Source organism: Fusarium graminearum, chromosome 3, assembly GCF_000240135.3.
Source record: "Fusarium graminearum PH-1 chromosome 3, whole genome shotgun sequence".
Lineage (NCBI taxonomy): Eukaryota > Fungi > Ascomycota > Sordariomycetes > Hypocreales > Nectriaceae > Fusarium > Fusarium graminearum.
In genome coordinates, this window is record NC_026476.1 from 2,199,461 (window position 1) to 2,227,369 (window position 27,909).

The window sequence follows — 27,909 nt, forward strand, 5'->3', positions numbered from 1 at the left end:
TGTCCTGTCAAATACCCAGGTACGAGTACATACATATTGTCACCGACCGCCGACTCTCCACCTCGACCGATCAACTACGGTACAACACAGCACAGCTAACAGGTAGCTCCAATCCCTACTCTACTACCTCTTACCTCTGTTGTCTATCTCTTTCTTCCCCCATCTCTCCCTAACACCCTCTTCGACTCGACTCAACATCACATCATTCAACATGGCCGACGCTGGTGCTCCCTCCAACCCAGGCCAGCTGCCTCCTCCTCAGGCTGGTGCGGGCGCCCCTGGCTACGAAGCTGGTCAGAATGGCCAGCCTATGGCCCCTCCGCCTCTTCACATCCCTCAGAACAACAACCCGATCCCGACTGCTATCACTTCTCCCAGATCCGCCGATAATGGAGGCATTATGTCGCCCACCAGCGCGGGTGGCTTTCGTCGCGCCGCCCCTGAGCCTAATAAGCGTGCACTCTACATTGGTGGACTTGACCAGCGAGTGACCGAGGAAGTTCTGCGTCAAATTTTCGAGACTACGGGTCACGTTCAGAACGTCAAGATCATCCCCGACAAGAATGTAAGCTCTCCCTTTGCCGAGCAGAAAACTTGTGGACATGGCAAGCTAACCTCCATTTTCTTAGGCGCGTGGCTACAACTATGGCTTTGTCGAGTACGATGACCCTGGAGCCGCTGAGCGTGCTATGCAGACCCTCAACGGACGACGAGTTCATCAATCGGTACCGTACCCCGATACAGCCCGAAACTCGAAGGTGGGCACCCAACGCTAACATGCTGTACAGGAAATCCGTGTCAACTGGGCCTATCAGTCCAACACTACGAACAAGGAGGATACCTCGAACCACTTCCACATCTTTGTTGGTGACCTGTCCAACGAAGTCAACGATGAAGTCCTTACGCAAGCTTTCTCTGCCTTTGGATCCGTTTCCGAGGCTCGCGTCATGTGGGATATGAAGACTGGCCGATCTCGAGGTTACGGCTTTGTTGCTTTCCGTGACCGACCTGAGGCCGAGAAGGCACTGAGCTCTATGGATGGCGAATGGCTCGGCTCGCGAGCTATTCGATGCAACTGGGCGAACCAAAAGGGGCAGCCCTCTATGGCCCAGCAGCAGGCTATGCAGGCGATGGGCATGACTCCCACCACTCCTTACGGACATCACCAATTCCCAGCACATGGCGTCGCTAGTTACGAGGTCATCTTGACTCAAACCCCCAGCTGGCAGACCACCGTCTACGTCGGAAACCTCACCCCCTACACGACCCCCAACGACGTTGTGCCTCTGTTCCAGAACTTTGGTTTTGTTGTCGAGTCTAGGTTCCAGGCTGACCGAGGATTTGCGTTCATCAAGATGGACTCTCACGAGAACGCGGCTATGGCCATCTGTCAGATGAACGGCTACAACGTCAATGGCCGCCCTCTCAAGTGTAGTGTATGTTTTGTCTATCTTGCATTCTAATCTATTGTAAGGGACCGTGACTAACAATTGTTTTTGCTTAGTGGGGCAAGGATAAGACGCCCAATGCTCAGGGAGGCTTTGACCCTGTCCAGCCTTTCAGCCCGCAAAGTGCTCAGGCTCCTGGTTTCCCGGGCACGCCTACCGGCTATTACCCCCAGTATGGTGGTGAGTTAAGGTTGAATCAGAACTACACTATACAGTAGCTAACATTCGCGATGATAGCCCAGTACGGCGGACAGCCTGGTAACTACGGTGGCCCGCAAGCCGGGTCGCCAGCTGGATATGCTGGCTCGCCGATGGGATACGCTGCTCCTCAGAGTGCCGGCGGCTACGGAAGAGGTCAGCAACCTCCCAATGCTGAATGGGCCCAGCCTCGCCCTGGCCAGAACTTCAACAATGGATTTGGTGGTTATCAGGCCTAGGGGGCAACGACCAAATCAGGGCAAGAAAAGCCAAAAAGCTGGATGAAGGCTTGGCAAAGTAATGACTGAGCTGCTGCGCGAGATCATGGCGTGGGTCGGACTTCTTTCTATCCGTTTTTCATGACCCTCTTTCTTCTTTCTCACCTCTTTGTGGATTCTTTTCTCGCGCTTGCTTCTGTTGCTTCCGTTACATTTTTCTCAGTATCTCCAAGCATTACTACAGTATGGGCCTGTGATACCCCCTTTCCGTGTTCTGGGAGAAAAGGGCAAATTTCCTGTCTTGCCTTCAATCGGATGTACACATTTCTTTCTTCCCTTCCTGTTATGTCGATAAAAGCCAAGGAGCGCTACATGTTTCTCAGTCTCTCTCTATCTCTCTGTACGAGCGCAACCTCCAGGATACCACCAGTATTTCACCTTGACTTTGTTGCATTGGGTCAGGTGTCGGTCTGGCATTTCAAGTTTCCTTATCTGACGAAGTCATGAGCGTTTCGTCCATTCTTGTATGCCACGAAGCATCTGATATTTCGGTGGCTGGCGAAGGGGGTGGCAGTTCCATCTCATGGATTTCCATCTGTGTATTTAGCGGTGACTTTTCTTTCTTAACGGGATCATCTTTTCTCTTTTTCACTTTTTCTTTTCACACTGATAATTCTTGCTCACGAAATGATGGGACTACGACGATTTGACGACTATGTAAGACTGATGACAAAAGGGGAGGGCCTGGGGAAGTTGAGGAGAGGTGGAAAGTCCAAGCTTCAATTGAAGATGCTCAGGCATTCGTACATATGGTTGTCTTTGGAGATGAGGAAAAAGGAGATAACCTGCGATTGACGTAAGATGAAGGAATAAAACCTAATGAGAGCCTTCACTTGACTGCTGTGCCACCTAAACCTCGGCCTTATTCTGACACATGATTCTCTGAGCATAGTATTGGTTTTATAGCGATTGGCATGGCAACAGCTCTACGTGTTTAGCAGTGGACCCTGGCCAGGTCGTCAATATTGGACACGACAGCCACGTACTTGGAGCTGGATGGGCGGCAAGCTCATGAAACGCCAATAAGATGGACGGGGCGGAACCTGGAGATGTCGAGGTCTTGTCCTACCAGATAGGGTGAAAAGGGCCGGAAGCCGTTTGGGATGTGAAACTTGATTTTTTGTTCCGTGGTAATCCCCAAAGACCCTAGGAAGGACGTCATTACGGACATGGGGGCTTGTGTTGAGGTTAGGTTGTTAATTACACAGACTGAGAGAACAACCAATGCCAACGACATCAGTGTGTGGACGTGGGCATGTGAGAATATCTGGGGATCAGAAGCTTAGGTCAGAAGCCGACTTGAGCATTGGACTCGTAGCAGGTAATTTCCGGGGTAAATAAGTACCTAGGTTGCGCGTCGCTCGTGTTGGAGGAAGAGTCAGAAACTAATATAAGACGACTCTAAAAGTCTGTGATTCACAGACAACAGCATGTGTGTATATTCATTGCGCATCTGTTCAAATGTGATGGCGTGAAAAACATTGAAAGACACCATAGTATCTACTAATAATCGTAGTCGGGGAAGGGGTAATAATACAAGAAGGGAAGTGTGTTGATTACCTTTCTCGACACATACTACACAGAGAATTTGGAGGGGGATCATCACTGCTAGATCGGGCCTACAAGGCCCCATGTCTTGCCCACTGAGGCGTACCCCCTTGACGGTTCCACTCAGGCCTTGTAGGAACAGACGTAACCTGGTCTGTAATAAATTTTTGCATGTTTCTCTCGTATAGGTGCTGTACAGTTTGTAGGCAGGTCCCTGTACTCGAATTCAAGAAGCTCAAGCGAGACTTAGCAGAAAAATGTCCAAGGCTTTGGGGTTGTTTGCTCATCAATTGCACCCACCTTGTTGATAAATGGGAAGAGAGCTTGGTGTAATATTTATTTGTTTATTGACGTTTAGGTAGGTAGTTTGGGGCATTTCAAAGGTTGACGATTATAGCTGGTGTACCTGTGAATTTGATGGCGTGCAGTGGTAGGTTAGCCAAAAGTGGCTGCTCGAAAACGTCATGCGTAATGAAGACTGGACATTTCTCTGTCTCCAACTCTTACACAGCATATCTGTGCCCGCGTACGAGATGATATGTTGAAAGTTTGTTATTGTTATTGACTTCCAGTGCTAAACCCTATGGGCGGGCATGAATGCAATATCGCGAGTAGTATCGAGTTCCAAGGTAATGCGAAGTAAAAGGCAGGTGTTTCTGTTCTTCCTTCTTCGTCTCCAGCCTGTACCATCAACTCAACCTTTAAACTCATTTCAGCTCAGCTCAGCTCAGCTGCGCCCAGCACAATCACTCATCAACAGATGGATGCAATGGATTCTTTCATTTGTAAAAGTCTTTGATTAGAATTCGGCGCATCTTCTTATATCGAACCTCTTCGTTCTTTACCTTACTCCATCGCACGTACCTAAGCCAACGTTTGCGGCCATCGCATCTAACAATAATAACAGAGTCTGTCTGCGCCAACTTCATACTACCTACAGAGTACCTGACGTGCCCATACCCGGGCATACCCATACCCACCCCCAGGCCTTGGCTTGGGCCTCCACTGGTTGCTGATTGCGGTGCCCAATCCTCCCGCCCCCTCATCTCTAGTTGTGCTGTACGGCTGCGGTACAATATTGTGAGGATTCGGTGCGCTGATTCAAACAACATCTCTTCTCGTCTACACTACTTTGCTGCACCACATACGGTAGCACACTGACGTTAGTTCTATTCGGACGGCCTGGGTTAGCCCGCTTTTACTACTACGGCACCAACTGCCTACGCGACGAGACCCAACTCGATCCATCTCCAACACTGCATCCGACCCAACCAACAGCCGGCCAACCATCTCGTCCTATTTGCTCTCTGTACTGTATTGTATTCGTTGCTAGCAGCCAAGTTAGCTACCCAATACTTAACGCTATAGTACACTGCACTTTCTCCTCTTGCTCTCATTTTTCTTACTCCTCAATCCTACGTCCAGCCCCCCAAATCATTGGGATACAGTCGACCGTCGACATCATCGTCAACGCCCGATAACCACGCACTGCCCACCCCACTTGTGACAGCAAGAGCTTCAACGATTTCGCTGCTGACCACCAATTGCCACGACTTCATCGCGGCCACCCCTGACGCTGTCGCTCTAAGCTGCTTCACCCAGCTTCCATAGCAGCAACAGCCAGTCAGTGTCATGGATCCTCAGTGGCAGCAATATCCCGCCGCAAACTCGCCTGGCTCCTCCAGACGTCACAACGGCAGCAACCAGACTTCTCGAGACTATACTAGCCAACCGCCCCCCCAAGGCGGATATAAATACGACCAGTTCCACGGCGGCGCCCCCGTTCACTCAGCTGCTGCTCCTCCTGCTTCTGCTCCTGTTGGTAACCCAAACGCGACCGCATCACCCATCTCACTCTCTCAGATGCCCGACGGAAACGGTGACGTCGCAATGCACGATGCTCATGATGCTCATGCCGGTATCAAATACCCCATGAGGCCTCATCACCAGTCCCATCAATCGGGCAGCCGTCCCGTTAATCTCCATTCTCCCCAGGAGTCTTCTGCTGCTCAACGATACTCGCCCATGGAGACTTTGTCCCCCACTTCGCCCTACGCGCCCAAGTCTGCTTCCAACAGCCAATTCACCAGCCCGACACAGCGACAATCGCCCACACGCCAGCCCGATTACTCCCAGTCTCCTTACTTCCCCGGTGCTCGTCAACATCAGCCAGGACAGCATTTGCCTCCTATCAACCCCTACGCGTCTGGTGGCCACCAGGAAAACTATCCCTCATCTGCTGTCAGCAATCTCGACGCTGCCTTCAACCTCGATCCTAAGTCTCCACGCCGGCCCGTTCCTCAGCAAGTGATCAGAGGACCTGTTCCAGAGTTCAAACCATTGTCGTCCTCGAACGAATTGCAACCCAAAGTTAATTCGCAGCCACCCTTTCGTCGCGCAAATCCCGAAGGTGGCTTTATCAGCGTACGTTCATGTTCTCAATCTTTTGCATAGTTTCATGCTAATTATTCGTACAGCCCCTTCAGGCTCTCACTGTCCAGCTGCCTGCCACCTATCGTATTTGTAACCCGAGCTTCAAATACGAGTCGTCTCGCAACCCCCGCAGAGTGTTGACAAAACCTAGCAAGGGCACCAAGAACGATGGTTACGACAACGAAGATAGCGATTATATTCTTTATGTGAACGATATTCTTGGTTCCGAGGAAGCTGGCCACAAGTATGTCATGTGTGGTCACATTACGGACTTCTGTCTCTAACCTTTATCACAGGAATCGTTATCTTATTCTGGACGTTTTGGGTCAGGGTACCTTCGGCCAAGTCGTCAAATGCCAGAATCTTAAAACACAAGAGGTGGTCGCCGTCAAGGTTATCAAGAACCGCACTGCCTACTTCAACCAGAGTATGATGGAGGTTTCCGTCCTTGACTTGGTACGAGACTCTCAACCTGGCATTAAACACAAGCACTAATAAGTTGCAGCTCAACACGAAACTCGACAAGAACGATGACCACCATCTGCTGCGCTTGAAGGATACTTTTATCCATCGACAGCATCTCTGCCTGGTTTTTGAACTTCTGAGCGTGAACCTCTACGAACTTATCAAGCAGAATCAGTTCAGGGGTCTCAGCACCACGCTGGTTCGCGTGTTTGCTCAGCAGCTTCTCAATGGCCTAGCGCTGTTGAACAAGGCTCGTCTGATTCATTGCGATCTAAAGCCTGAGAACATTCTTCTCAAAAATCTTGAGAGCCCAATCATCAAGATTATCGATTTTGGCTCAGCTTGCGACGAGCGTCAGACTGTCTACACTTATATCCAGTCACGATTCTATCGATCTCCGGAAGTGCTGCTCGGTCTACCGTACTCGTCAGCCATTGATATGTGGTCTCTGGGCTGTATTGTGGTCGAGCTCTTCCTAGGCCTTCCCTTGTTCCCCGGATCTTCGGAGTACAATCAGGTTTCGCGAATTGTCGAGATGCTGGGAAACCCCCCCAACTGGATGATCGAGATGGGCAAGCAGGCGGGCGACTTTTTTGAAAAGCGACAGGACGAGTTTGGTCGACGGACGTATCAGCTGAAGCCAATGGAACAATACGCCCGGGAGCGCAATACTAAAGAGCAGCCCAGCAAGAAGTATTTCCAGGCGAACACCCTTCCTGAGATTATCAAAACTTACCCCATGCCCCGAAAGAACATGAAGCAAAGCGAAATCGACAGAGGTAAGATACAATTGGGATGATACCTTGAATGCGACTGACACATACTGAAACAGAAATGAACAATCGCATTGCATTCATCGATTTTGTTCGAGGTCTCTTAACCATCAATCCTCTGGAAAGATGGTCTCCACAGCAAGCCAAGCTTCATCCTTTTATTACTCAGCAGAAGTTCACTGGCCCTTTCATACCACCAATGAATCTCAAGTCGAGCTCTCTGAACAGGTCGCCGGCGCCTGGTACTCAGCAGCAGCAACAAGCCGAGGCGCTCAGCAAGCAACGGGCGCAAGCGGCGCAACAGCAAGCTGCCTCGGCCGCCCCCAATCCCTACCCTGCAAATGCCAATCAGTATGCGCAGCAGGGGCATGCACAACCGCAGATGTACGGAAACAACACCATGTATCCTCAGGGAAGCAGCCATGCCAATATGCCCTCACCATATGGCCAACAACATGGCCAGTATGGACAAATGCCCATCCCCCAACAGCCCCAACAGATGCCCCAAGGCCAGTATGCGCAAATGCCCCAGCCCAATATGTATCAGCACCAGCAAGGGGGTATTAGACCAGTGCGGCAACGCGCATCTACCATGGAGCAGCAACAGAGCGGCATCCCAGCCGCTATTCAACGAGTCGCCAGCCATCTCGATCCCAGTCAACCAATCCGTCTGCAGCCCAGCCCAGCGTATTATCCACCTACTGGGGAAAGCATGACGGGTGGTAACGTCGACAACCGAACGGCGGCAAACCGAAGAGGGAGCCGCGTACAGCAAGGGGGCCGGGGCAACAGAGACTTCATTCGCAACTTGGAGGAACGCACTCTTGAAGAAGGTTTTATGGGAAATCAAAACACCTGGCATTGAAGTGGTGAAGCTTGACGAGGGACCAGATGCCTGTGCCAACTTATAAGAAAGGTGCCTTTAATCGATGAAGGACGACCCGCCACCGACATTTGTCGTTGGCGGCAGCAAAACAGACCAATGCTCATGGTTGGTACTTACGAAAAGGCTGAATGACGGTTCAATATAATAGGGATTCGTTTCTCCTTCCAAACCGCAAACGTCACGAAACAGGGCGCCACGGATCTCGGCGAGTCTGTTCAGGTGATGCTGGCCGAATACGTTGGAGCAGCCGAAGAGGAGGGCTGGAGGAAATTTTGCGCCAAGGGCGTACTCAATGGATTGGAAGTTGGGATTCTGAAAAGCCCAATCGCAATGTTTCCCATGTCAGCTCTGGGGCGTATGGGATCGTATCAGCTAAGTCCATGATTGAACCGGTGAGATTTCTCATGAGTCCCTTCTCGACATGGCGGAGCTGCGACACAGAAACAGCCGCAGGATCCAATGGGGTTACTCTTTGGCGGCGGTTTTCTTTTTTTGTTTTTGTTTTTTTGGTATATTATTAAGGGGCGGGATGACCAGCCAGGGATTCGACATGGTGCAGAGTTTTAAACTTCAACAGGTGACAACGAAGCCTGCCCGCGTGCTATGTAGCCTGGCTGTAAATATTGTTATACTGGTATTAAGTTTTGGTGTACGAGAACGAAACGCGCTTGGCATATCATGGGGTAGGAACTTTTGGTTTTCGGCTCCGAACGTGTAGTTGTATTGGTGTCATCTGCTTTTTGTTTGATTGGGGTGACGGGGGCTTCACAGGATTAACTCTGGGAGGATGAATGGAGGTATAAAATATCACGAATAACCCCTTATAAAAACGACTTGCCTCTTGCTTGATTCAAGCGGTGTGTGTATCGCATGGTTGGTGCATGAAGTCGTAAAATACTGTCAGATGGATGCTTGTGCTTGTGGGCACTATCGTATAAAGGACCAACTATTAACTCCAAACTCCAAACCCGAAAACCAGACCCGAAAACCAGACTTGCGCCCCTGTTAAAACACTCGGCTGCTAAGAGCTTAAGAGCATAAGAGACGATATTAGCAGGCCGGGTGATGCCATCTAGACTTGACATGAGGGGCTTTATTCTTTGCGCCCCAATAAATCCTCTAGCAGCCTAGGGGAAAGAAAACATAAAATTCAGTCTGATGGCGAATCAGTGGGAATTGGTGTAAGCTGGTTTCATCGTTTCTTTCTCCTGGAGGGAAATCTGGTGGAATCCAAGTTTTCTCCGACCCCCTGAGCCGCCTTTGAAAACATGGATCGATTGAATGGAGATGGACCTATCGTCCGCCGCGACCCCTTGGGCCACCGCGGCCTCTTCGGTTGCCGTCAGCAAGGTTGTCGCTGTACAGCTGGTTGTTCCTTGACGAGTCATTTGTAGCAGCGGTCTGCATCAAGTCAGGAAACCCCATTGAACCGTCGACAATGTTGTCCTTGGTGAGTCTGTTTGCGCGATTGCCACGAGGGCCGCTAGGGGCATCCCTGGGAGGGTTGGGAGACGTGATATTTGTTGGCGCACCGAGCTTGGGGTACACTTTGATAATTCTGCCGTCAGCCTGTAGAGAAGGTCAGTGCGTGTTCGGGACGATTCGATGTTGGTAAACTGACAGTCTTGTCATTAAAGGTTTCAATGACTCGTTCGCCACCTTCGCGAGAAGCAAAAGCCAACTCGAAGATGAGGATAGGCTTCGATTTGACTATGCGACAGCTCACAATCTCGCCTCCGATGGGAGTCATGGCGCTCTCGATATCGGCAGGCGTGGTGCCAGGAGCGAAGTTTTGTGCCATGACGGTGAATGGCCCAGCAAGACCCCGGATGGTGATACCCATGGAATTGTTATTGGCGCCGTTCACCTTCGGCTTTACTATGTTGACTTGCTGAGGCGCATCGGCTGAAGTGTCCATGCGATCAACAGCGGCAGATAGGCGAGCTGTTCGGCGGTTGTTGGCTCTCTTGTTGGGGCCATTGGGGGCAGAGATGCGGGCGCTCAGGTCGCCTGAGATAGAGTGGTGTAGGTCATGAGTCCATTCGCCGTTCACGTTACCGGGAGCGTTCGAGCGTGCGCCTCGGCCATCGGCGCGCTGCTGTACCTTCCTGACGCCGACGCGACTTGCGAGCGAGGGGCTTGAAGTAGATTTAAAACCAAGCTTGGATGGCGCGCTCTGGCGGCGGTTCTTGGAGAAGATGCGATCGGCAAGAGCTTCGTTCTTCTTTCGCTCGCGCCCTTTTGAGTAATAGTGTCAGAAAGGGAGGAGGTCCTTCGAGCTGGATGTTCCGTGCTTACCCTCGTTGATGATCTTTTCGAAATCCGTAGCAACCTTCTTTGTTTTAGCCATGACTGGAGACTCTGCGAACAGGCAGAGAAAGAAGACTGGAGTAGTTGATAGCCGTGGGTAGCGATGAATTAAAAGAAAGAAAAGAAGAAAACCGGAATGATTGATGCGGCGATGAAATATGGATAAGTAAGTCTGTAGATATTTCGCTTGTTTTGTCTTTGTCCTAGGTTGGTTACTAAGAAGCGTTGTAGGGGGGTAACAAAATGTGGATTAGCCACATGCGTCAGGCTACAAAAAATATACAGCCCAAGAATCTAGTCTAGAATGGCATAAACTGACTCACTAATTTCGTCTACTGGACTTCTCAATACCTAGACATTGACTGGACTGCGACCGCGAAGCGCGTCTCCAATTGGACTGAAAGTAGGTTAGCGCGGGATGCAGGGAAGAGGGGTCTTGAAAACAGGCCCCTTGTGCGTGTAGGGACTCGGACAGGGACTGTAGGCATATTCAAGGGGCATGCCGTTGTGCGCGGCAATTTAAGCGCCACGGCTCTTGAGTTGTTGGTAGATATAATTGCTCCGCTCCTAATGGAATAGACCCTTTGAGGTTGCAGAAAACATAATTCTACTTGTTTCAGAGACACAATAACTTGGTCACCTTTAGCCTGTCTTCGACCCGCCATTAGACTATCTATTTTCTGCACTAGGAGCATGGGTCTTAAGTTTTTTGCTACCCCAAGACCCCTCGACAGATAAGATAAGACACTTTTTTCGTGATCGGCATTGCGACTCGATTGTTCTCTCCGTGACGTTTCTTTGCCCACGATTTACGACCATCTGTTCATTCATGATGGCCGACAAGTTAATATACGGAGGCGCATGCCTACGCAGAGCTCTTCAGCTTTTGCCACGCCACAGATTGGCTACCAGGCCTATTCTCGAGTCTCAATATCGTTCCTTCCACAAATCCCAGCGAGCGTTTGATTCAACGGCAGTCAAACCAGCGAGAGCAACACCAACAGCGGGAACGACAACTACCACTGTACCAAAGACACGAGCGCCGAAACAACTCAACCAAGACACTCCAAGGAGTCTTGAAGATGGTGTTGAGAACTCGGTCTCGGCGGAAAAGGAAAAACTCAAAATGGAACGGGCCGCTAAAGAGGAGATGAAATATCTGGGTGACGATCCATGGAAATTCTCACAATATGTCAAGCAAGCGCTAGAAAAGGGCAGATTTGAGGAAGCGCATTATGTCGTGCAGACGGGCAGTAAAAGATTGCAATTGGTTGTGCCATGGACCCTGTTGATGGACTACATGTTGCAGCAACAGCGGTTGACCAAAGCAATCAAAATATTCAACGACGTACGCATACCACTCGAATTATAAACTTAAAACAAGACTCTAACATGGTAACAGATGAAGAAGCGTGCGCAGTTCCCCAACGCTATGACTTACACTACCTTGTTTCGCGGTCTCGCCAGATCCGAACACCCAAAGCTTGCTGTCGCCGAGGCTGTAAAGCAATACAACAACCTTCTGAAGGACACCCGTTTGGAGCCAAACACAACCCATTTGAACGCGGTTCTAAACGTGTGCAACCGGGCGGGCGATATAGACTCAATGTTCTCTATCGTCGATACCATAAACGATTCTACGCGAGCCGCGACTGCTTACACCTATTCGATTATCATTAGTGCTTTACGATGGAACGTCCACAAAGACATCAAGGATTTAACAGATGAGCAGAAGCATTTCAACATTAGAAACGCTCTACAACGCGCCAAAGTTATCTGGGGGGAGGCCATGGGCAAATGGCGACAAGGGCGTCTGGTTATCGATGAAGAGCTTGTCAGCTCGATGGGCCGTTTAATGCTAATGTCATCTGACATAGCTGACAAAAAGGAGATTCTCGATATTGTCGAGCAGACCATGAACGTACCCAACTTATCTAAACTCCAAGAACGCTCCGCTGCCGACGCCCGCAAAACCGACCCCAAGACAGGCGCAGTTGCCAAGAAGGACGGCGGTGGCGTCTATGCCACTCCTGGCAATAACACTTTGTCAATGTTGCTACAAGTTGTACTCCAAACGAAACAGAGCAGTATCGGCATCAAATATTGGAACTTCTTGGTCCGCGAGTTCAACATGGTGCCCGACAGGGATTGCTGGATGCGTCTGTTCAGCATACTTAAGCAAGCCAGAGCCAGTGCACATGCCACTGAGATTCTGTCGATTGTTCCACAGGACATTATTGGCCCGCGTATCTACCGCATGGCCATGGAAACATGCATTCGCGACAACATCAACCTGAACGTTATCAAGAATGCCGACCGTGCTCTCGACAACATGATGCAACGCATCAACACCCCTGATCCCCAGACCATGCGTCTCTACCTCACTGCCGTTCAGAATACTCACTATCACCTACGAGCTCGTGCCATAGATGGCGATGTGGCTGGTGCAAAGCGCGCATACGGTATGCAGGTCACCAAAGCTCTCGATCGTTTGTGGGTGCCGTACCGCAAACTCCATGATCACTTCTTCCGCGATGCCAAGGCTAGAACGGATCAAGATGGAGGAGTTTTGTACAATCAGCAACGCGAGGTCATTGCCCTTGCTCGTATCATGTATGGGTCTTTTAACAAGGTCATCCAGCAAGAGATGCTTCCTGAGGAAGATCTTCAAAAGATCCGCCCCATTGGCGGCCGCATCAACCGCGAAATCCAAGCCTTCTTTACACAGCGCGAAGAAAAGGAGCCTAACCTGCGCAAGACAAAGGGTCGCGGCGCAGCTGAAGAGGAGATGTCTGAATACTACACTATTATGGAAATAGAATCTTTCTGGGACACGACACAAGCGGGCAGGCCCCCGAGAGAGAGAAGATATGAAGATAGACATGGCAGGGGACGTGGTGACGACCGCAGACGCCACAACGAAGAAAGGCGTGGTATCGACTCCAACCGTTCAGGTCTGGCTGGATAGAGTGCCTCTGACTTCACATCTGGTCAAAGATTTTGAGCTGGGGAGGACCACAGTTCATTAAAAAAGGCATCAGGATAGAGACAACCAATGAGATACGAAGGCCCAGTCTTAAGCTTGGTGGCGGAGAGTCATGTGCCATGTCTCGGGACTATTCAAAAAGAAGGGTTTGGCGGAGAAAACTAGTGTAAGATACAATTGATGTATGTACGATATGTGCAAAAATATTGATGGATGAGATAGCATATCATGTGGCGTTTTTGTTGGGCAATGATATACGTTGAATATACCCTACCTATTGCACCTTATTTGCGGCACCTCATAGTCGATCTTGGAAGAGATATGAGCTTAACAGTATTGTTGCATCTCATATCATTTGTTGATGTTTCTGATAGGTTTCGGCTTGAAGACATAATGGTAGTGATTCAATCTACCTGCTTGTTTGTTTGACTACCTTGTCTTTTTGATACCAAGTAATGGGAGGAGTCGATAACATGCACATTCTCGTCCACAATACAGCTTGTCAATCGTTCTGACTTCGATTCATCACGCCCAATATTGCTTTTGCTACAAGCCTAATATCATGATCAACGCCAATAAGGCATTGGATGGCCAGTCTACGAGATGAAGAGACGGTCGCACATTCTCTAAAAGCCCATCTAAGCAACCCCAAGGTGGTAATCTCTAACATATACCCAGACCAATACTAGAGAATGTAATGTTGCTCCCCTGGCTTGAGAACCGGTTTGAGAGCTGACGTTGAATAGCGGGCTTCGGTGCAGACTGAAGGGCGGCCAGGTGCAGGGAATGAACGTTCTGTTCGGACAAGGGCGGCCTTTCAAATACATTAGGGGGTAGTTGAAGAGTTGTGATCGAGGTAGAGCACGAAGGCGAGTCCTGTTCTGAATCGTGCTTGACAACGGATCCAGCGGTCACAGATGTTCCAGAAGCCCACTGAAACTCTTCTTTTGGTAAGCTGCGACAACGTGCTTTTGAATCAGGTGCCCAATGTGACGGTCTTTTGTCTTTGGAACACACTGCCATGTCATTCGACGGCAGATGTCTGCTTTTTATCCTTGTCTTCCTCTCAAGAGGTCGAAGCGTGGCGGCCGGTAAAGCTTTGGGCGGTGCTGTATAGGGTCTTGATCGATTGGTCAATTCATAATGAATAGTTTTCTTTGAAGAGCGCCGCTGAGATTTGTACTCAACAATGAAGTCGTCAGATGGCTTCTCTATACAGGCTCGCAAGGTCGACGACCTTTCCAAGCTACACTTAGACATGTCCGGCAAAGGGGCGAGTTGTGGCGGGTCTTTCTCAACAGCGTGAGCGGAAAGCTCTGGGCCCAGCTCATGTTCGAAGTCGTCTTGAGTTGTCTGGGATGACTTTCCGTCGTTGGTGGTAGAATATGACACAACTGTCGTAGATTTGCCTGAAGAGCTCCTGTCGCGATTCCATCTTCCTTGAGCATGATGGAATGCATCACTAAGATCTGCCCGGGGAGCAGGAAAGGTTTCTTCTAAAGAATGAAGAACAGGGAAGTGGTTAGTTGCAGATCACAGTGGGAACTGAAAGAAGTCCAATGATTGTTTCTAACCTATATGTAAAATATCTGGAACGCCTGCGAGTTTGCAACCAGACAATGCTTCCCAATTTGTCAAAGTCGATGTCGAGGCAGTGGTCTTTCGCCGTTTCGGTTTCAACCATCGGGAAATATGGGAGGATGATGAATTTTGAGAAGGTGATCTCTCGTGACTGAGATTCACAGGCTTGGTACAGATGTTGTCGTCGCCGCCAGGCTCCTCGGGTCCGTCAATACGAGCTCTGCGGCGATTGAGCGGCAGTCTCTAGCTGCTGAAGTTCATGCGAGACTTTGGAAATTCCGGAGGATTCGGCTCGACGTCGCTCCTGGATCTCGCCCGCCAGGCACTGAAAATGCTACTGGGCATAATTGAGTGTAACGATGGCAGCGGATATTGATGATCTTGGGGGGGATAATGTGGATTCTAATCAATCAACCGTCATACGTATTGGTTGATGCTGTGGAGGAGCAACACTTCGGATGCTGGCAGACAATAGTAATATGTACTACCTAGGTAGGTAATGTAGTAGGCTCCTCTGGGCAATACCTGCCTCTAATATATGAGGTAGAATCTCGAAAAGCTGTGGAAAGAACTACTACATCTTGACTGCTCGCCTGGCTGACTACTGCCCACTTCCTAGCCAACTCCAGTAGCTACCTGTATAGGAAGGCACTTGGAGTTTCAAGAGCGTCGGACTCAGTATCTGGCATGTGAACTTATCGAGAACCTTTTTCTTCGATGACCATTTTCATTATTAACACGAATCAGAGTTTATACCAACATTAAAAGTCGCGTAAAGTGAAAGACCGCGTAGTACTTAGACGCTAACCTCTTTAGTGCAAGCCCGCCTCACGGTATCAGAAAAGTTGGCTGCTAGAAGCATAAGACATGAAATTAGTAGGTCAGCTTATGCTACTTACCTAGTCATACCCTTTAGACTATTTATTTTTGTATATCCGTACTTGGACTCGAGAGGTCAACTTTTCTGCTACCCACTAGGCCCTCTCATGTCATGTAGGTAGGTACTATGGAAGAGTTCTTAGGGATGAAGCCAGTACTACTAAGCCTTGAAAGTCAATAGATGTATAGGTACTAAGGTAGTACATTGATACAGATAGGTAATCGCCAAAAGCAGGCATTTCTTATACACAGATGCTCAGGTACTCGTATCTGTATCGCGGGGTATGTACTTCAGCACTTAGTAGGTCAGTCAGGTAGGTACCTAGGTATTGGCCACTCTCGCGGCAGAGCACTTTATGGATGGCCCCACCGTTGACGGGGAAATCGCGAGAGTGAACGCGCTTTTGACGCGTCGGCCCTGACCACTTTTCTAAATGAGCAGCACTCGTTACCAGGGGACCAAGTCCCTCCACCACTTCCAGACTCGATATTGACAACTCCCTACAACTAAACGACAAGAAAGAAGCCCCAATATCCTATCGTCAGATTCAATTCTCTACTCTCTTTTTGTTCTCTTTTTGATATGCCATCGGTCTAAGCTATCATACTCGTCATGTCTCACAGGGCTCGGCTCGCTGAGCTCAAGGCCCTTCGGGCTTCTGGCAAGAAGGCTTTCGATAATTACAAAGTTGCCGACGTCGATGATCTATACGACGAGGTTGATGAGGATGGATATAAAAAGGTTGTCCGAGAAAGGTTGAACCAGGACGACTTTGTTGTCGATGACAATGGCGAAGGTTACGCAGATGACGGCCGCGAGGACTGGGATCGAGTACAAGCCTACGAATCCGATAGTGAAGAAGAGGCCGGTGTCCGTGGACGACCCAGCAAGGCCGGTTAGTCTCCCCAAAGGCTGGCCCTCTCTGTTCTTCCTTTACTTACAAATTATGCAGCAAAAAAGAGTCGTCAAGAAGAACAAACCAAGCGAGATGCCAGCGATAGGGACATTAGCGAGTACTTCAAAGGCGCCAACAGGACGCAGCCTAAGCCCAAGGTAGAATACCTGCTTTGCAATAACTCAAAATGATAAACTAAATTATAATCAGGCTGTAAAGACAAAGGCCGATGACGATTTCCTGTCTGATTTACTCGGCGAGGTCGATAGCAACATTCCAGAACCCGTCCGCCATATCTCCAAAGTCGAAAGATCTGGTGGTGGCCGCCGCAAAGCCAGGGCTCTTTCGCCTGCCCCAGAACCCATTTCCAAGAAAAAGAAGATCATCGATACCCGAATGTCATCCCCTCCTCCAGCTCTCGACGACGAAGACAACTTCTTCCCTCCTGCCGACGATGATCTCTTGGAAACTGCAGATGTCCCCATGAGTGATCCAGCACCTTCTTCGCCAGCTGCAAAAGTCGCACAGAGGAAAGCTCAGATCAAACAAGAACCAAAAGACGACGACGACGACGACGATATGATGGAGGTTGCCCATACCGGAGCCATTGCTACAACCAGTGTCAATTTGACCAGCAAAAGGCCAATCAAGAAGATTATCAAGGCAGACATTGATCCGACACCCGCCAGCTCTTCTCCTGTCAAGCCCAACGTTGCCTCAGTAAACGCCACCTCCTGGAATGCTTTGACGGAGAGACTCAATGTTGTCTCAAGCTCGCCAGCGGAAGTAAAGAGCATTGGAAAAATCGACCACAAAGATGCCATCGAGGAGGACGGCAGTCTCAACTTCTTCTGGACCGACTATACGGAGCTCAATGGCAGCCTTTTCCTCTTTGGTAAAGTACTGAACAAAAAGACAAAGTCGTACGTTAGCTGTTTTGTCAAAGTGGATAATATCTTGAGAAAGCTATATTTCCTGCCGCGCGAGCACCGCATGCAAGATGGCGAGGAAACGGGCGAGGAGGTCGAGATGATGCAGGTGTATGACGAAATTGACACCATGATGACCAAGATGAATGTCGGCATGTACAAGATCAAGGCTTGCACAAGAAAGTATGCCTTTGAACTTCGTGATGTTCCCAAAGAAGCTCAGTATATGAAACTTCTCTACCCTTACAACAGTAAGTTACAATGTCCTCTTTTGCAACCCGATTCCAGCAAGTTAACGTCCATTATAGAGCCAGAGATCGACCCCAACCGACCTGGCGAAACTTATTCCCACGTCTTTGGAAGCAACACCTCCTTATTTGAACAATTCGTTCTCTGGAAGAACATCATGGGTCCGTGTTGGCTCAAGATCGAAGACGCTGACTTTGATAAGCTGAAAAACGCTTCGCACTGCAAGCTTGAAGTTGTGGCCGATCACCCAAATATGGTTTCTGTCCTCAGCGAATCCGACAATCTCGATGCTCCTCCCTTGACTCTCATGAGTGTCTCACTTAGGACCGCCTTTAACGAGAAGGACAACAAACAAGAGATTTTATCTATCAGTGCAAGAATCTATGAAAAAGTGTCCCTCGCGGACACTACACCTGCTGAGAAATTGCCTTGCCGGACTTTCACGGTCATCCGTCCACATGGCCAGTCTTTCCCTCTGGGCTTTGACCAGCTTGCAAAGAAGAGAAACCGTGGCTTGATCGTCTTGAAAAAGCAAGAGGCGGATATTCTTGCGTTCTTCCTTGCTCAAGTTGATGTTGCTGACCCAGATGTCATCCTTGGTCACCAGTTGGAAGGCGTAGACTACAGTGTACTCCTCAATCGCTTGCACGAGAAGAAGATCCCTGGGTGGTCCAGACTGGGTAGGCTTCGCCGCACACAGTGGCCAGCATCGATTGGCAAGACAGGCGGCAATGTTTTTGCTGAACGCCAGATACTCTCGGGTCGTCTCATGTGTGATCTCGCAAACGACGCTGGAAAATCAGTCATGCTCAAGTGTCAGTCTTGGAGTTTGACGGAGATGTGTAGTCTATACCTGTCTGGAGACAACCGTCGCCGTGAATTCGATAATGAGGTTGCTCTGAAAACCTGGGCCAAGGAAAAGCAGGGTCTTCTCGACTACATCACCCACATGGAAGCTGATACGCACTACATCGCAGCTTTGGCTCTAGGTGTTCAAATGTTGCCCCTGACCAAGGTTTTGACTAACCTGGCAGGAAACTCATGGGCACGAACCTTGACTGGAACTCGTGCAGAACGAAACGAGTACATTTTACTTCATGAATTTTACCGCAACAAGTACATCTGTCCCGACAAGCAGACTTTCCGCAGTCGGCAGCGTGCTGAAGAAGCGCAACGTGAAGGGGAAACTGCCGAAGGAAAAAAGAAGGACAAATACAAGGGTGGTCTGGTTTTTGAGCCAGAAAAGGGCCTATACGACAAGTTTGTACTTGTCATGGACTTCAACTCTTTGTATCCCTCCATTATCCAAGAGTTCAATATCTGCTTCACAACAGTAGATAGGCCAGACACCGTGAGTAGTTATGCTTCGCTTTCAGATCCCTGGCTGACCATCACCGCAGAAAGAAGGAGACGATGAGGTCCCCGAGGTTCCTACTAACCAAGACCAGGGTATTCTTCCCAGGCTTATTGCCACTCTCGTCAGCCGTCGTCGTCAAGTCAAGAGTCTCATGAAGGACAAGAAGGCCACTCCAGAGGAGTTGGCCACATGGGACATCAAGCAGCTTGCTCTCAAGCTAACTGCCAACTCCATGTACGGATGTTTGGGATATACCAAGTCACGCTTCTACGCTCGACCTTTGGCTGTCTTGACTACGTTCAAGGGCCGCGAGATTCTTCGCAGCACAAAGGAGCTTGCCGAGAGCAATTCTCTGCAGGTCATTTACGGTGACACTGATTCCGTCATGATCAACGCCAACGTGGACAACGTCGCCGATGCATTCAAGGTCGGCAATGAGTTCAAGAAAGCAGTGAACGAGCAATACAAACTGCTTGAGATTGATATTGATAATGTCTTCCGCCGTATCCTTCTCCAAGCCAAGAAGAAGTATGCTGCCATCAACCTCGTGGAGAAGGATGGCAAGTTTATCGAGAAGATGGAAATCAAGGGTCTCGATATGAAGCGCCGAGAATACTGTGCTCTGTCCAAAGAGATTTCTCAACACCTTCTGAATGAGATCCTCTCTGGTGACGATACTGAGGTGTCTATTGCCCGAATTCACGAGTACTTGAACGAAATTGCTGGCAAGATGCGTGAGCAGAGTATTCCCGTGCAGAAATACATCATTCATACACAGCTTGGAAAGGCACCCCAAGACTACCCCGACTCCAACTCTATGCCTCAGGTCCAAGTCGCTCTTCGAGAAATGGCCAAAGGCAAGACGGTCCGCAAAGGAGATGTCATAGCGTACGTTATCACCGGCGATAGCAACAGCTCCGAGCCTGCTCCTAAGCGAGCTTACACTCCTGGCGACCTGAAGGCAGACTCTTCCCTGTTGCCTGATGTCGAGTGGTATATTGGCAAACAGATCTTCCCACCTGTCGAGCGTCTTTGCGCCAACATTGTGGGTACATCGACTTCACAACTGGCGGAGCAGCTTGGTCTGGATATCAAGCGCTATAGCTCATTCCAGACCCAACAAAACAGCTCAAGCAATGACCTTGAAATCCACCCGTTAGACTCTCAGATTCCAGACGAAGTTCGTTTTGGTGATTGCACCCGTCTATCTCTGCGTTGTCGAAAGTGCAAGGCCTTATCTACTTTTGAAGGCCTCGCTGCAACTCCTGAGCGAGTATCACAGTCAGGTATCCTCTGCAGTTCCTGCGGCACTCTCGTCTCCACACTTTCGGTTGTTGCTCAAATGGAGCACGCTATCCGTACTCAAACCAGTCGGTATTACGAGGGTTGGCTCATCTGCGATGATACTCAGTGCGGCAATCGTACTCGTCAAATGAGCGTATATGGCTCTCGTTGCCTTGGACCTAAGGGGCTCGCGCGAGACTGTCTTGGTCGGATGCGGTACGAGTATACAGAGAAGGCAATCTATACCCAGCTACTCTACTTTGCTAGTCTCTGGGACGTGGACAAGGCCAAGACCAAAGCTGCAATCACCGAGATGTCCAGGCCAGACCGCGAAAATATCCTTGCTCTAGCCGAACACAACCGAGTGCGTTTTGGAAATATCAAAGGTGTTGTTGACAAGTACCTTGACAAGTGCGGTCGTCAATGGGTGGCTATGGATACCCTTTTCACCAAGTTGGGCTTCAAACCACTGGTATGAGTGATAAAGAAGAGTATAGACGGTTGTGTATAAGTAATATTCCTGAGAAATGGATAATGGATACTTGGACAAGTGGCGTCACGAGCGTGTCATGTTTTATGAGCAGGGTTTGTGTAAGGATCGTTGGGTCTCGCGGAGAACCGAGGGAGGCAGAAGAACAGCTGCAATGGCGTTTAGGAGTTTCGAGATTAGCAAGAGCTTATTTTATTGTTGACAATTATTTTTCACATATCTAAAACAAAACAGTCAGTAGTAGTTAGCGATTGACGCTTAAGAACAATATTTCATATACAACCCTATCCAGTCTGATCAAGGTAGATGCTGACCTACATACATGCATACGTACGTACGTAGCTACTTGTTAACCAAGAATACAATCCGGCTTCACATTCTTTTCAGAGTGACAGCGAAATTTGAACATATATGTAAATTTTCATGCTAGTGTTCCATGCTCCTTCGATTCCAGATGACAAACAGCAAAAGCATCGTAAAGACCCTTCATCAAAGCTCGACCAGGCCCTTATACACCAAATACCAAGTGGCAGAGACGCCAACTAACGGCTCTGCTCTCCTTCTTGATACACAGATGCACATGCCTATAATGGGACATAAATAAAGCCCCATGTCATCATCATCATTCATGGTCTTGTTTTGTAAATCCTTTCCTGCCTCGTTGTGATCTGAATCCTTGAGCAACATCTAGAGCCAGTGAATGGGCACGAGCATGGCCAGAAGCTGCCTCGCAAGTAAGAACGAGAAGAGGCAGACTGCGCCGGTGGTTCATCAGCGTTCCACCCATTTCGTTTCGTTTGTGCCCTGGCATTACATTCCTCATTCGTCTCGTGGATTCCGAAATAAAATCCCTCGTCTATTACCTGAACCCCACCTCCCATAAGAAACCACCCCGAGTCGTATGTATATGATGATGCGGTGTCTTGATACCACTTCTTGCCATCAATAACCCACGCCGCCTTCTTCGAGAAGCACACTGGAGATAGAATAAAACAACCAGCGACACGCTGGCAAGTGACAGCCGTAAATTCACCCTGAGCCTTTGAACCGGAAATCCTCCACAACATTAAAGAACTGAAACACACTCAAAGCATGCTCAGGAACGGGCTGAGTTAAGGGAGTAGGCGATGATATTGGTGTAAAAAATCCCCTAGTCCGAAATTTTTGAGGGTCGCCTCTCACTATGAGGAGCATCATGTCCGTCCGTCTATGGGCAAAGGTATCATGAGTTCTGAAAAAAGGAAAAAGAAACTGTGCTCAACTTTTGGGACACGTCTGATGGAAAAAGCCTGTAAATGCAAAAAAAAAAAAAAAACACAGCCCCACCCCGTCTATTCTGCCGAAATGCAAGACACCGAAGGAAGGATACTTTTATTCGTTTTCTTTCTTATCGCCGTCAGCAGGGACAGCCTTCGAGATCGCTGGTGAGGCAGAAGTAGAGGGAGGCGAGGCCGGATGGTCGTTCTCCATGTTGGCGAGGAGGCTGGGAAATTGTTAGCTTATGCCCATCATTTTGTCATGTTTCTGCTCAACAAGCTTACCTGAATGCATTAGAGTGAGAGGTGTTCTCTCGTGTGGGTGGGGTGCCAGTTCGTGAAGAAGTGGCAGAATCCTCACCACGAGGGCCAAGGAAACCGCCAGGACCCATGCGCCTTCCACTGTTGCTGCGAGATGACAGCATGGAAGCGGGACCAAGGGAAATGTTTCCACTTGATGTTCGGTTGGCAGAGCCCTTGAGGCGGCGGAGATCGTCCATACCGACCTGGTTGCTAGCAGCCTGCTGTTGGTAACCACCAGAAAAGTTGCGAGCATCACCGCGTCCGACAGGAGGGCGGCCACCCCCGCCTCGCTGGTTGGTTCGGGCTGCTTCCTGAGCCTTAGCAGCTTGCGCGGCTTCAGCCTCGGCGCGAACCTCCTCGAGGGTCTTGGGTCCCTTGTTAGTTTCCTTGGAAACCCATTTGGCCCGACGAAGATCGATAACATCCAGAAGCATGAACTTGAGTCGGCTAGGAAGCTCAGGAATATCCATCATGCTCTGGATGCGCTGGAAGTAAGCATCCATCATGGGGCGACCCTTTTCAGTCTGGTCAAGGTTGCCTCCAATAGTGCGGAGGAGTTTACTGAGCGACTCAACTTCAGCCTCGTCAGGCATTCCCTTATAATCGACGAGCTTGTGCACACATTCGTGCATGATACGCTCAGTAAGCATGCCGAGCTTATAAAGCTCACCAATAAACTGGACAAGACCAAGACCACGACGTTTGGCAGCGGCAGCTGTATAGTATTCGTCGGAGAGAAGAGCGGCCTCACCAGTCTTCTTGCCTTCATCCTCCTCGGCAGGCTTATCGGGCAGGTTAACAGTCCAGCCACGCTCAAACTCCTCCTGACATCTGTTGAGGAGGTACTTTCGGAACAGGTTACCACCACTGACTACGTGACCGTTCTTGTCCTTGATACGCTCATCGCGAACATCGGAGCTCATAGTCTCGAGCATACGCTTGCAGAACTTGGCATACATTGAGGCCCAGTGAGCCTCGTCTGTGGCCTTCTCGAAGGTAAGCTGGATGACCTGTCGGAGTGTACGGCCATCTGCCTCCTCCTTGGACTGGGAAGCAATGAGTAGAATCTGATCGGCAATTCTGTCGAACTTCTCGGGCGTCATCTTGTTCAGAGCAGCCTTGACCTTTCGTTGAACCATATCCGGTTCCATATGGCCACTAGGAGGAGCAGTTGAGCTAGCGGCTTTACCGACACTTGTAGGTTTCCAGCCGGTAGCAGTCTGTGCAATAGGCTTCAGCTCCATACCGGCGGTCAGAGGCATGGTCTTAGCAGCCTGTGCCTCCTTGGCTGCTTCGCCACGGTTGGTGTTGCTGCCACGGCCACCACGACGAGAGCCACGTGGGGAGTTTGGCACTTGAGAGCCAGCTCGCGAACCGGATGAAGGGAAGCCACCGGTGTTGGAGCGACCCATAGAACCCATGGGGCCACCAGGTCGCTGGTTGGACATGGCAAAACGAGACATCGAAGTGGTGCCGGGGGGGAGGGTACTGCCAGAAGGTGCATTGAAGTTACCCATGCCAGGGAAGCCGCCCATAGGGCCGGGAGTGTTTGCACCGCGAGAGCCACGGCCAGAGCCACCAGGAGTGTTAGTCCTGGAACGCTCATCACCAATAAGGGACTTGACCTGCTGGTGGAACTCAAGAGATGGCTGCTCGGTGAAGACCTTCTGGAATTGCAGCAAGAAGTTGGAATCATATTTGAAACTCTTACCCTTGCTTTGGACAGCGGCGTTGAGAGAGGGGTTGGGCGACTTGATACCTTCAGGGTAGATATCTTGCTCAATGACCTTCAAGAAGCGGGCTGACTTGAGAGACTGGAGAGCAGCGCTGGGCTGGGCAGGCTCCACTGGCTTGGTGTTGAGAGGGCTCAAGTTGAGAGCAGCGGGCTTCGCACCACGCTTTTCGGGCTTAGAACCAGCAGCATCTGTAGCTCCTCCAATCTTCATGCTAGCAAGCTTATCGGTAACCGACTCGACCTTGGCAGGTTCGGCCTCCTTGCTACCTCGTTTGGAGAGAAGCTCAGCAAGCGAGGGAGCTGTACCGGATGATTCACCCTGTTGGCGACGTTTCTCCTTCTCCTCTTCCAGCCGTTCCATCTCGCGCTCCTGTTCTCGGAGCTTGCGATCTGCGTCGGCACTGTTTTTGGCACGGTCCTTTTCTTCCTGTTCCTTGGCAGCAGCCTTCTCAGCCTCGCGCTTCTTGCGATGCTCCTCCTCGGCCTTTTCACGGCGAGCGTCCTCCTCCTCCATCTCACGGATCATGCGCTCAAGCTCATCCTCATCAGGATCGTCGCTCTTCGCAGGCTCCTCGGCCTTCTTGTGTTCTTCCTTCTTAGGCTCCTCCTTCTTAGGCTCCTCCTTCTTAGGCTCCTCCTTCTTAGGCTCTTCAGCCTTGCGCTCCTCGACCTTGGGCTCCTCAACCTTGGGGGCGGGCTCGGGTGCCTTGGTCTCAGAGGCCGCCTGGCTTTCCGGCTCTGTCTTGGCGGGAGGTGCAGACTCGGCCTTGTCTTCGGTGGGCTTGACCTCGGACTGCTCAGCAGGCTTATCTTCAGTCTTCACCTCAGGCTGCTCTGCGGGCTTAGGCTTCTCCTCTGCCTGTGTGGCTTGCTTAATCTTCTCCTTGAGCTCATCCTGAATCTGCTTAGCAGTTTTGGGGGCAGCATGGCTATCAGTGCGGCCATGTGATGGTGTAGCTTGCTTGGGGGGAGGAGTAGCTGAGGATGCAACAACAGGGGGAGTCTTGGATTGTTGGATGCTAGAGGCAGGGGAGGAGGGAGTCTTGAAAGATGATGTGTCAATCACTTCACCAGCGGCATTCTTGATTTGAATGGCGGCGCTCTTCTTGGGCACCTTAAAGCTGTTTGCGGTAGCCTTAAGAGCGGAGCCCTGGCCAGACTGAGGAGTAGAGGTGACAATGAGAGGAGTGTTCTGTTGGCTGGCGCTCGGGGGCCTCTCAGGCTGGGAGGGAGTTCTGGACATGCTATGGCTGTGTTGTTGATACGGTGTGACAAAGTTCTGGTTAAAGCTTGGGGAGTTAGCTTGAGGAGGGGCCATGTACGGCATGTTGTAAGAGTTGTACTGCATTGCCCCAAGTGGACGTCCATAAGCATCCACTTGCTGAGGTGCGGGGGGGTAACCGTAATTCTGATTTTTTGAAGTTAGCAAGGAATCGTAAAACCCAGTTTCGGGTGGCGTGTCGGGAGAAGATGGATTGCTTGAGCAAAGGGATGGGAAAGCGTTTTTGGGCTTGCCCGAAGATGATCCGCGCGTGCTGTTGACAATTTGCTCTCGCCACGGTTGATCCAGACGTTTACTGAAACGCCGAGATTGGTTGAGCTCGTCGTCATGCAGACCTCGCGAACTATCTTGCGGACGGGCGGTCTGGACCAACTTTTCCAGTTCGCCAGGTGTTGGTTTGCTCTTTTTATTGTTCTTTGATAGATGCTTATTAACTTGAGGAAGGGGGTACTGTACTTGTTGATGTTGTTGAGCCATAGGAGGCGGGTAGTGGTATTGCGGAGGTGTCGCCATGGCCATGTTGGGTTGCATGCTGGCGGTCTGCATATTGGGAGTTCCTGGCATAGAAGGGACAAGAGCCGGGCTTCGACCGGGCTGGGGAGAGTTAGGGTAGCGAGGCTGAGGTTGGAAGGCTGCAGGCATGCCACGACCTTGACCAGGTCCGTTACGGTATTGGTTGTTGGGAGGGTATCCCATCTGGGGGTTGAAGCTGTTTCCGTGAGGGTTGAAACCACGACCTCGACCACCTTGAGCCTGGAAGTTGCCTCGTCCAGCCCCATCGCCTTGTGCAGAATGGCCAGACTCGCGTCGGAAGTGGGCTCCAGATTGTGCGTTAGGGTTGTTGGGAACCGAACCTGGTCTCATGTGGCGCTGTAACAAAGTCAGTTATGGTTTCGAGCGAGGGAGCCACTGAGGGGCATGTAACTTACCTCGCCATCGCTACCAAGACTACCGAATGTCATGGTTCCGCTTGCCTGCTGAAGACCGGAAGGAGGTCGGCCACCGCTGGCAGAGGGTTGGGGGATGGGCGAAGGTGAGTGAGCGGGCGAAGGGACTCGGGCGTTTCCTCCACCAGGAATAGGAATAGGTGCAGCGCTGGTTGACTGGGGTGTGCTGTTAGCCATTCCAGGAGAGTCGAACCCGAACTGAATGTTTGATTTAGCACCGCCGACAGGGCCGCCGTTGGCAACAAAGTTGTTAGGGGCGTTTGCAGCCATGGTGACTGAGCTCTTGCGAGAGTGATCGGATCCGTTAAGGTTGGCGCTGCTACGAGGAACAGCGGGGGTGACGGTGGGTTTGCCGTTCACAGGAGTCGAAGAAGCGTCTTTCGCATTCTGCGATGAAGCAGTATCTCCAACCACCGCGGGAGGGTGGGATCCAGTTGCGACTACAGGGGCCTGAGCTGATTTCTTAGGCGCACCTGCAGCAGAGGCATACGAAGTCGTAGTCGCGGGAGTGTTGTTCGCAGGGGTGGAGTTCTGCTGGTTGACAGGCGGCGTCATAAGGGGAATTCGGTGCCGCTCGTTCGCGATACAAGAAAGTGGTGGTGTTTAGATAATTTTTTTTGTGGGCGTCGAGGGAGAAAGCGGAATAGATGGTGCCGGGGCCGACTCGTCGAATTGTTCGAAGTTGCAGGCGGGGCAAACAGGAATCGTCAATGAGAGGAGACGCACAAGCTTTCCTCTTTTTTATTTTTTTTTTCGGGGTGATGGAAGAGAAAAAATAATACCTCAATCTCAACAAAGAGATCTCGAGACAAGACGTAGCGGTATGTCCGAAACGCGGCTCGAGGCGAGGTTGACGACGGAGATCAAGGAGCGAAGTCGTACCAACGATGAAGGATAGGTAGGTAGTAGGTAGGCAGGCAGTCAGTTAGTTTTGAGGCGAGACAAGCTACGATCCTGCGTGGCAACAGAAAAAAGAACTGAGGGGAGATAGTCTCTGTGATGATGTTATTACACAGGACGCGAAATCCAATACTGAGTCTGGTTAGAAAGATTTTTCCACCGGACCAGGGAGGTTGAATTGATGGTGAGGATTTTAGAAGAAGCCAGCAAAAAAAAATTGGGCAGCAGTCTATGATAAGGATGGGGGAAGGGGCGAAGGGCTTGTTTGAGAAAAAAAAAACAAGATTTTGGGTTCCGGCACTGTACGCTCAGAGCGCACACAAGGGGCTATGCCTGGAACTTAATCACTGTCAGCAGTCCATGAAGTTTGCTGATGCAGTGTTGTCAGGCTGCATATACAGTGTCAGCATCGGCCAAGCAACCCGCAGTCATACACTGTCCTCGAGACATCCCACGCTTTATTTTATTTTATTTTTCTTTTCTTTGCTCTTATTTT

At 50.3% G+C, this 27,909-nt stretch overlaps 7 protein-coding genes across 7 annotated transcripts; 4 read left to right on the forward strand and 3 right to left on the reverse strand.

Moving 5' to 3' along the window:
* Positions 1–211: 211 nt before the first annotated feature.
* Positions 212–2,026, forward strand: FGSG_05417 (uncharacterized protein; the record flags this gene model as incomplete). Its single annotated transcript, XM_011325650.1, has 5 exons — positions 212–565; positions 630–758; positions 816–1,436; positions 1,505–1,628; positions 1,686–2,026. The coding sequence occupies 5 exons, from the start codon at positions 212–214 to the stop codon at positions 1,883–1,885; spliced, it is 1,428 nt and encodes a 475-aa protein (XP_011323952.1). The 3' UTR covers positions 1,886–2,026.
* Positions 2,027–5,104: 3,078 nt separating this feature from the next.
* FGSG_05418 (uncharacterized protein) lies at positions 5,105–8,008 on the forward strand (the record flags this gene model as incomplete). The annotated part of the gene is made up of 5 exons (XM_011325651.1): positions 5,105–5,896; positions 5,950–6,149; positions 6,202–6,361; positions 6,411–7,149; positions 7,203–8,008. The coding sequence occupies 5 exons, from the start codon at positions 5,105–5,107 to the stop codon at positions 8,006–8,008; spliced, it is 2,697 nt and encodes an 898-aa protein (XP_011323953.1).
* Positions 8,009–8,934: 926 nt separating this feature from the next.
* Positions 8,935–10,379, reverse strand: FGSG_05419 (uncharacterized protein; the record flags this gene model as incomplete). Its single annotated transcript, XM_011325652.1, has 3 exons — positions 8,935–9,598; positions 9,651–10,267; positions 10,328–10,379. The coding sequence occupies 3 exons, from the start codon at positions 10,377–10,379 to the stop codon at positions 9,323–9,325; spliced, it is 945 nt and encodes a 314-aa protein (XP_011323954.1). The 3' UTR covers positions 8,935–9,322.
* A 792-nt stretch (positions 10,380–11,171) lies between these two features.
* Positions 11,172–13,307, forward strand: FGSG_05420 (uncharacterized protein; the record flags this gene model as incomplete). The annotated part of the gene is made up of 2 exons (XM_011325653.1): positions 11,172–11,687; positions 11,742–13,307. 2 exons carry the CDS (start codon positions 11,172–11,174, stop codon positions 13,305–13,307), a joined length of 2,082 nt encoding a protein of 693 aa, XP_011323955.1.
* Positions 13,308–13,988: 681 nt separating this feature from the next.
* FGSG_12736 (uncharacterized protein) lies at positions 13,989–15,595 on the reverse strand (the record flags this gene model as incomplete). The annotated part of the gene is made up of 3 exons (XM_011325654.1): positions 13,989–14,821; positions 14,900–15,126; positions 15,543–15,595. 3 exons carry the CDS (start codon positions 15,593–15,595, stop codon positions 13,989–13,991), a joined length of 1,113 nt encoding a protein of 370 aa, XP_011323956.1.
* An 803-nt stretch (positions 15,596–16,398) lies between these two features.
* On the forward strand, positions 16,399–21,272 carry FGSG_05421 (uncharacterized protein; the record flags this gene model as incomplete). Its single annotated transcript, XM_011325655.1, has 5 exons — positions 16,399–16,681; positions 16,739–16,839; positions 16,892–17,861; positions 17,919–19,210; positions 19,260–21,272. 5 exons carry the CDS (start codon positions 16,399–16,401, stop codon positions 20,976–20,978), a joined length of 4,365 nt encoding a protein of 1,454 aa, XP_011323957.1. The 3' UTR covers positions 20,979–21,272.
* A 1,089-nt stretch (positions 21,273–22,361) lies between these two features.
* FGSG_05422 (uncharacterized protein) lies at positions 22,362–27,068 on the reverse strand (the record flags this gene model as incomplete). The annotated part of the gene is made up of 3 exons (XM_011325656.1): positions 22,362–22,473; positions 22,532–26,436; positions 26,496–27,068. 3 exons carry the CDS (start codon positions 27,066–27,068, stop codon positions 22,362–22,364), a joined length of 4,590 nt encoding a protein of 1,529 aa, XP_011323958.1.
* Positions 27,069–27,909: the final 841 nt, after the last annotated feature.